General features: G+C 41.6%; 1 protein-coding gene across 1 annotated transcript in view; it reads left to right on the top strand.

The window, feature by feature from the left end:
* Nucleotides 1-9,318, top strand: part of Thoc5 (THO complex 5) — a 40,631-nt gene that overhangs the window by 1,623 nt on the left and 29,690 nt on the right. Inside the window, exons 2-5 of the mRNA XM_023711423.1 lie at nucleotides 836-939; nucleotides 3,713-3,856; nucleotides 6,403-6,516; nucleotides 6,631-6,728. Of these exons, the coding sequence (XP_023567191.1) occupies nucleotides 844-939; nucleotides 3,713-3,856; nucleotides 6,403-6,516; nucleotides 6,631-6,728 (452 nt within the window). The 5' untranslated portion in view covers nucleotides 836-843. The remainder of the gene's footprint in view (nucleotides 1-835; nucleotides 940-3,712; nucleotides 3,857-6,402; nucleotides 6,517-6,630; nucleotides 6,729-9,318) is intronic.

Genomic DNA, 9,318 nt, shown 5'->3' with positions numbered 1-9,318 from the left:
AACAGGAATGGCAGGTGTGTCTTCTTTTACAAGTGAGAATTTAAGACAGTGTTGCTGTGTAGGACTATTAATTGTAGTCCTGGAGAGGAATGTAGAAGCCTGGCCTAGGGTCTTGAATTGGGAGAAGATGGCACCAGAGATGCTAGATGACTACCAGAATGCAGGGTGCTTCTGTGGAGAGTGAGTAGAATGTGATTTGGGCTGGAAAAGAGAGGTTGAAAATGATTCTAAGTTCAGTGGGTGCTTGGTGAAACCTGTTTTTTTAAGAAAGAGGTAAAGCGTCAATGATGTAGGACTTGTCTAGCATTTATTTGCAAAGCCCTGGGTTAATTACCTAGCCTTAGAGAGAAAAAAAGAGGTGTTGCAGACCAGTTTATTTTGAACAGGATGATTCCCAATTTTACAGATGGCTTAAACTAGGGCTTTTAGGGCTAAACAACTTTTCTTATGTTACCATATCAGTAGGAGGCCAGAACTTCCAGATAGATTTTAGTGTTCCTTTTTTTTTTTTTTTTTTTTTTTTTTTGTGGAACCAGGGATTGAACTCAGACCCTTGCACTTGCCAGGGAAGCACCTATTCTACTGAGCCATCTCCCTGGCCCCTAACTATCTTCCTGCCCCCACCCAATTTTTTTTTTTTTTTTTTTTTTGGTACTGGGGATTGAACTCAGGTCCTTGCACTTGCCAGGGAAGCGTGTATTCCACTGAGCCATCTCCCTAGCCCCTCCCCCAAATGTTTATAAAAATATAAAAATAAATCCCTAGTCGTGACCCCAGAAAATCTCAAAAGCTTTCTCCTTTTAACAGCTTTCTGTTGTTTCTTCCCTACCTCAAGGAACCATCATGTCATCAGAATCAAGTAAAAAACGGAAGCCCAAAGTGATCCGCAGTGATGGAGCTCCAGCAGAAGGAAAGCGGAATCGATCTGACATGGAGCAGGTGAGTCAGCCACAACTGCTGCACCTCTGGGAGATTGCAGCTCATGACCAGACACCTGCCAGTGAGTTTGCAGCAGCTCAGGGTTGCATCTAACAGGGACCAGCTGACTAGAATTGCTGCAATTCTATGCAAGCATAACTGCAGTATCCCAAGAGCCAGCAAGACTGTATCATACATGATTAGGACCTCCCCAGAGAATGTATTCAATGTGCTGTGTCTCCATTTTTCTTTTTTCTTTTTTTGCGGAACTGGGGATTGAACTCAGGCCCTTGCGCTTTTCAGGGAAGTACTTATTCCACTGAGCCATCTCCCTAGCCCTCCATTCTTCTTGATAGGCAGAACGTTATGTCTGAAGTACAGCACTGTAGCTTCAGAGATCTTATATATTGGGGGCTGCTGCTGAGAGGGTGACTTTTCTCTTTACTGAGACAAAATACCCAACATTCAAAAGTTAAAAGACAAAAGGTTTATTTAGCTCACAGTTTGTAAAGGATTCAGTCCATAATTGGCCAGCCCCAAGGCATGGTGACACATGGCGAGGGGCAACCTTTCATGGTGATGGAAGATAGCAAAAACAATAAGAAAGGGAGACTTAACAGCTACTTTCTGCCCCTTTTGTATTGTATCTACTTTGTGGGGATTAGGACAGTGCCTAATCCAATCAGGGGACTGATCCAGGAACCATCCACTTTAATCCCAGCACCCTTAATCGCAACATTGCACTACAAATCAGTCACACTAGATTCAGACACCTCTGAAGAAAACTGACTGCAGGAGGCTTTGGGGGACATCTAGACACAGACCATAACAGAGGGTATCAAACCACATGTCCACATGACCTCTGCTACAGCCTGAGAGCTGTCATGGTCAGTAAATTCTTCTCTTTTATCTGTTTCTCAATTGAATGTGTCAAGCTAATTCCATGACTTAGCTGTTTTGTTTGGCAGGTTGTATTTTTGTACTTTTTGTTTGTTTTTGGTTCTGGAGATTGAGCTCAGGAGTGCTGCATGCCCAGCCCTACCTACTTATTCACTGATTTATACTTTTTTGGGGGGGCGGTGTTGAGACAAGGTTTATGTAGTTCAGATTGGCATTGAACTCACTTTGTAGCCCAGGCTGGCCTTGAACTCGTGGTGATCCTCCTGCTTCAACCTTTCAAGTACTGGAATTACAGGCATGTGCCACCTTGCTCTGCTTATTTATACTTATTGAATCCATGGCACTGTGCATGCTACTCTAGACAAGCACTCTAAACCATATCCCTAGCCCTTTATTTTTTTATTTTGAAACAGGGTCTAAGGTGCCCAGTATGGCCTCCAACTTGTGATTCTCCCACCTTGGCTTCCTGAGTAGCTGGGATTGCTGGTATGCATCATCATGGCCTACTTGTTTGGCTTCTTAAAGGCAGAATAGGGAAATAATACCAGCTTCAATTTGAATTAAAGGATGGGTAGGGGTGCAGGGAGTGGTAGAGTACAGGTTGAGCATGTGAGAGGCCTTGGATTCAAGCCTATCATTCAAAAGAAAACAAAATGTACTGCAAAAACAATTCTTAGCACTTGGATTTTTAACTTGTGGACAAGTTTGTGTAAGCAAATACAAAACATAAAACTTACGGGCTGGGGAGATAGCTCAGTAGAATAAGCACTTACCTGGCAAGCACAAGGGCCTGAGTTCAATCCCAAGTTCACCAAAAAAAAAAACAAAACATAAAACTTCCTTTGCAACCCAGAACTCAGTCAGTGTTCATTGTTGGTTTTGATACATATAAGAAATATTTATAAATAACTAAAAGAAAAGAAATATGTAAAGAAGGAAAAGAAAAAAAGTACTACCCTTACATTTAAGAAATTTTAAAAAAGAGAGGGGCCGGGAGATGGCTCAGTGGAATAAGTGCTTCCCTGGCAAGCGCAAGGGCCTGAGTTCAATCCCCGGTTCTGCAAAAAAAGAAAGAAAAGGAAATTAAGATTGATGAAGAGCTTTACCCTTTTTTTTTTTTTTAATTTTTTTTTTTTGTGTGTGTGTGTGTGTGTGTGTGTGTGTGGCCAGCTCAGCCCACCAGGGGGCGGGCTGGCTGGCATGTGGTGCTGGGGGATTGAACCGTGGTCCCTGGGCTTCGCTAAGCTTGGTCTAAGTAGGTGCTTCAGACCACTGAGCCATCTCACCAGCCCAGCCTTACCCTTTTTAAGCATTGATAGGACTGTTAATTGCCCTAGAGAGTAATGTAGAGACCTGGCCTATGCTCTTTTAAATTCTGTGTTTTGTTTGCTGCAAAGGCTGGGAGACTAGGTAAGGTATTTTAATTTCTTCTAAAGCTACAGTTAACCATCTAAATACCAACCAAATTCAGTAGGAATTTGGTTACAGAAGTTCTGGCTTATCTCTACTGTCGGCTATCATGCAGCCATTTTGATAAAAATCTGTATTTATTTGGACTAGAAGTTATATTAAACGGCATAGATAATACCCCATGTAGCTTAAAAATAAAATGCATATTCACAGTGTTCATAATAGATTTGTGGAATTATAGGCAGTTTTTCATTTTCTTTTTCCTATTCCTATGTTCTAAATCTTTGACATCAACCAAGCATTATTTTGTAATAAGAAAGATAGAAGAGGCTTATAAGTTGGAAATAAGCAGAACACTTCATTTGAAGACCAGTTTCTTTAGCCACTTGATTTGTTCTTATATAATGAGAAGTCTCATCCAAGAGTCAACAGCCCCAAATGGGATCTTCACTCCTTACCCAGCACCTCTTGCCTTGTTCCACAGGAAGGTAAATACTACAGTGAGGAGGCTGAAGTGGACCTGCGGGACCCTGGCAGAGACTATGAGCTGTACAAGTACACATGCCAGGAGCTACAGAGGCTAATGGCTGAGATCCAGGACCTGAAGAGCAGAGGTGGCAAGGATGTGGTAAGCAGTGTGGCCGGGCAGCTCTAGGCAGCTCTGCACCAGGAGAGGGAAGGGTATCAGGTCTGCACAGACAGGGCTCCATTTGTACCTCAGGAACCCTTCCTAAACTTGCTGTCACCAGCCAGTCAGTTAATAGGCAGGACTTCAAAGACTCCAGGTTCCAACCACCTGATCATGGAGAAGATCATGGGTCTCTAGTGTGTAGACAATTCCCTGCACTCTTTTGTGTTTGACTCTTTGGGTGAACATTATAAAATAATCCTATAAATTATGTTTCCTACAACAATCATGATGATCTCATGATGAAATTATCATTAATGTTAAATGGATAAGCCAGGCTTTAGGGAAAAATTAAGCAGTGTGCTGTATCTAAAAACTAGATAGGGGGCCAGGGAGATGGCTCAGTAGATTAAGCACTTCCCTGGCAAACTCAAGGGCCTGAGTTCAATCCCCGGTCGCGCAAAAAAATAAATAAATAAATAAATAAAAACTAGTTGGATAAATTCTTTTGGGTAATTGTACTTTTTGGGGGGAGGGGGTGGTTTTTGGGATTGAACTCAGGACCTGCTTGCCAGGCAGGTGCTTAAGCCACTGAACCATCTCCCCAGCCTATGGATAAGTTTTTTATTTTTAAAATTTATTTATTTTTTTACAAGCAGAATATATTTATTGAGAGAAAGAAAGCTCCTGTCCCTAGAGAGGGACAGGAGGGGGGCCCAAGCGGGTTGTTCCCCCAGGAAGTTGTCTCTTCCAGGGACTTTTATAGAGGAAAACCATGTGGTGAGGTGGGTTTAAGGTAGTGGAGAAGACATGGGAACTTGCTTAGTTGGGCATGAGGTGGGACAACATTTGAAACATAAATTTGTTACCTAAGCAAGTCCCAATTCAGAATTTATGAAAGAAAAGCAAACTCATACCTCCGTCCAATGATCTCGGTGAGAAACTCCAAAATGACACAGGGAGAAAAACTGGTCTCGGGTAGGTGACCTCCAAACAGCATAGGGAAAAACGATCTCTGGACCTGACCTGCACGAGTTTGTGTTCTCTAAAACCGAAGAATGAATTTTAGGAACAAATGGAGGTTATGAGCAGAATATATTTATTGAGAAAAAGAAAGCTTCTGTCCTGAGAGAGGGACAAGAGGGGGGGCCCGAGTGAGTAGTTCCCTGGATAAGTTTTTAAAATTTTGTATTCCCTCCAGTAATCTTTTTTGTGCCTATGCTGGCCAATATCATTAAGATTATTACATTATGGGGGCTGGTGAGATGGCTCAGTGGTCTAAAGCACCTACTTAGACAAGTTTAGCAAAGCACAGGGATCGCAGTTCAATCCCCCAGCACCACATGCCAGCCAGCCCCTGCCCCCTGGTGGGCTGAGCTGGCCACACACACACACACACATACACACACACATAAATAAAAAAAATAATAAAAATTTAAAAAAATAAAAAAGATTATTACATTATATCTTTTATTATAGCCAAACTTTGTAATTTTTTTGTCATTTAAATAATTTATAATGCTGTGTGTCTGGGATTTTTGTGTAGGGTGTGTGTGTGCGTGTGTGTGTGTATGTGTGAGAGAGAGACAGGGACTCACTATATATCTCATTCAGGCTAGCCTTGAATTCACTGTGTAGGCCAACTATCCTCTAACTCACAGTGATCTTCCTGTCTCAGCCTCTTGAGTGCTGAGGCACCACCAGACCTAGGTTTTTTTGTTTTTTTTTTGAAGGTAAATTTTTTTTTTTCTTTTCAAAGTTTTATTGATAAACAGATAGCAATGAGACAGTTTCAAATCAAATCGGAAGTACAGTTTCAACAAATAATACGTTGCATATATTCTTCTTAGTGGTTAATTGCTGTACAAGATGCGGACTTGTGATCCTATTTACAAACACCATTAGAAAAAATCATTCTATTCATTAAGAGAATGCAACTATATATCTATCCCAACCACTTTGAATACACAGATACAAAATGGACATTCATAGTTATACCCCATTTTTTTTAAGTTCCGTTATTGAATATTATAGGTGTGTAAACTCAGCAAAATATTCTAAAAGAGTCCAGTAGCCCATAATAGACCAGACCTAGTTTATAATGCAATTTACTGAGGCAAAATTTTATGGCTTGATGTTGCCATTGTGAGGGTCTCTGTGCAGGATCTGTGGGGACAGATATTAATTGTATGTTTTCTGCACTTGCTTGATTTTTTATTTCTTTCTTTCTTTCTTTCTTTCTTTTTTTTTGCGGAACCAGGGATTGAACTCAGGCCCTGCGCTTCTACTGAGCCATCTCCCTGGCCCCTTCCATTTTTTATTTCTATCACTCTAGCCCAAGCAGAATTGCTTTCTTTGCCTGAGAACCTTAATTATTTCCTTTATATATCCACCCATCCTTCTGTTTCTCACATGGCTTTTCCCATGGTTCAGAACTTCTTTGAGTGTCTGTTTCTAGCCCTGGAGAACGTGGGTCAGCAGCAAGGGACTGAAGGAAGCTGAGCCAGTATCTGTTGAGTCACCTGTACTGTGTTCTCTGCCTGCAGGCAATTGAAATTGAAGAACGGAGGATCCAGAGCTGTGTGCATTTCATGACTCTAAAGAAACTAAACCGATTAGCCCACATCAGGTTGAAGAAAGGAAGAGATCAGACCCATGAGGTCTGAATTGAGAGGTTTAATTACCCCTGTACCCTCTTTGCCCATTCCCTGATTTGGCTGGTGCTCTGTACCTCTATGACATGCCCCTGCAGACTTGACCTTGTCTTCTTTCAGGCCAAGCAAAAAGTAGATGCCTATCATCTGCAGCTACAGAACTTGCTGTATGAGGTGATGCACCTGCAGAAGGAGATCACCAAATGTCTGGAGTTTAAGTGAGTTTGGGCAGACAGGGCTTTGGTGCACTGGCCTGTGACAGTTGTTTATTCCTACATATCTCAATGTGTATCTATCTCTAAAAAGAAATTAGCTTAGAGGATCTGAGAGAAAGGCTGAGTAGATCACTTTGAGAGGGAAAATTGCAATTGGTAGGTTTTGGGTGCACAAAGAACTAAAGGCTTTTCTGACTTTTTTGAGTTTTGAGCTGTGAATTTGGTTAAGAAGCAGTTTTCTGTTCCCAGAAGGGGCCTTTACATTACCAGTTTGAGTCCTGGGCACATTGTAGCAGGAGCTCACTTCCAATCACATTTTTTCAATCTTTTGGTTTAGTTTTCCTCTGTAAAATCCTAGTACTGTAGTTCATTTTACAAACGGATCCTGTTCTTTGGAACTGGTACTTCTTGCTCCTTAACTGCCTTCAGGTGAACAAACTATGTAGTTCATTAGTATAAAAGGTGAGACTGGAGGCCGGGGAGATGGCTCAGTGGAATAAGCGCTTCCCTGGCAAACGCAAGGGCCTGAGTTCAATCCCTGGTTCTGCAAAAAAAAAAAAAAAAAAAAAGGTGAGACTTCTTGGGAAAAAAAAACAAAACAACAGGATTAGAGATGAGAGATGAAAGAGTAAACTAGAAGAGAAGAGCAAGATTTCCTGCTTGGTGAGACTCCTTTGTGAACACTGGAAGAAGGAAGAAGAGAGGCTTTGTTTGTAACACACTTGGCTGAACAGGGATCATTTAGATGTCAGGTTGCCAGGCATGGTGGTGCGTGCCTGTGATCCCAGCACTTGAGAGGCTGAGGCAGAAGGATTGTTGCAAGTTCAAGACCACCCTGTGCTGCAAAGTGAGTTCAAAGCTAGCCTGAACTGCGTAAGGAGACCCTGTCTCAAAAAGACAAAAAGATGCTTCTCTGGCGAGCGCAAGGGCCTGAGTTCAATCCTCAGTTCCACTGGGAAAAAAAAAAAAAAAAAAAAGACAAAAAAGACATCAGGTCCAGGATATTTTTAGTAATTAATGTTGCTGATTTTTTTTTTTTTTTTTTTTGCGGAACCGGGGATTGAACTCAGGCCCTTGCGCTTGCCAGGGAAGCACTTATTCCACTGAGCCATCTCTCCGGCCCCAGTGTTGCTGATTTTTGAGGGTCATCTTTATTCACTCCACAAATTAGTCACATAGAATTACTTAAATACTATTAAAGGTGAAATTTACATCAGGTTTTTACCTGAATTAATAGTATTGAACTACTGTGCTGTCAGTTTCTTGGTCTCAAGAACATACTATGTTTAGGGGGTGGGGAGAGAGCTCAGTAGGATAAGCACTTGCCTGGCAAGTGCAAGAGCCTGAGTTCAATCCCCAGTTCCACCACAAAAACAAACAAACAAACAAAAAAAAGAACATACTATGTTTAGATGTTACCATTGGGCAGCGTGGGTAAAGAGCACATGCAGGAAATAAACTCTTGGTACTATTTTAAATTTAAAAATTAATTACTAATCTTTTGATGTATAGTATTTGTACATGTTTATGAGACACAATGACATTTTGATTAATTTTGTATTGGGTAGTAATCAACAGGGGTAATTAGCATATCCATCACCTTAGGCTTCTAGCATTTCTCTGGTGAGTTCATTAAAATTCCTCTTTTCTTTTTTGAGATCTATAATTCATTGTTAATTGTATTTGGTCCACTGTGCCATAGAATGCCAGAACATATTCCTCTTGTCAAGCAAAGATATTATACCCATTAATCAGTCTTTCCTTCTCACCTACTTAGTACTATTTTTGAAATTTCTTATGAGACTTTGGGTAATACTGAAATTGAAAAGAATACTGAGGGCTGGGGTGATGGCTCAGTGGAATAAGCACTTCCCTGGCAAGTGCAAGAGCCTGAGTTCAGTCCCCGGTTCTGCAAAAAAAAAAAAAAGAATACTGTGCCCAAGTTTGTAATCATTGGAAACTGGCAAACCCAGAATATTATAGAGCTTGGGGCCTGTGGGGTTGTGGGTGGAAGAGCCATGGACACTGGAATCACACAGCTTAGGTTCACATCCCAGTTCTGGCCACTCAAACTATGTGAACTTGGCAAGTTGCTTACCAGTGGAAACTACCTTCTCATTTAAAAAATGGAGATCAAAATCTCTACATCCTAGATTAGGGTTTTTTTTTTTAATCTTTGAGACGGGGTCTCACAATACAGCTCCCACTGGCCTTGAGCCCACTTTGTTGCCCAGACTGATTTCGAACTCCCAACAATCCTCCTGTCTAGCCTTCCAAGTACTAGGATTATAAGAGTGTGCCACCATGCCCAATTTAGAGGTGTTAGAATTAAATGAAGTTGGGGCTGGTGAGATGGCTCAGTGATCTAAAGCGCCTACTTAGAACAAGCTAAGCTGCCGCATCTCCCGCAAGAATGAAGACCATTCTTAGCAATCAGACAGTTGACATTCCAGAAAATGTCGACATCACTCTGAAAGGACGTACAGTTATTGTGAAGGGCCCCAGAGGAACCCTCCGGAGGGACTTCAACCACATCAATGTGGAACTCAGTCTCCTTGGGAAGAAAAAGAAGAGGCTCTGAGTTGACAAATGG

This window comes from Octodon degus, unplaced genomic scaffold, assembly GCF_000260255.1.
Source record: "Octodon degus isolate 3935 unplaced genomic scaffold, OctDeg1.0 scaffold00021, whole genome shotgun sequence".
NCBI classification, from domain to species: domain Eukaryota; kingdom Metazoa; phylum Chordata; class Mammalia; order Rodentia; family Octodontidae; genus Octodon; species Octodon degus.
Note: the sequence above shows the minus strand (reverse complement) of the source record. Positions and strands in the feature narration are given on the sequence as shown.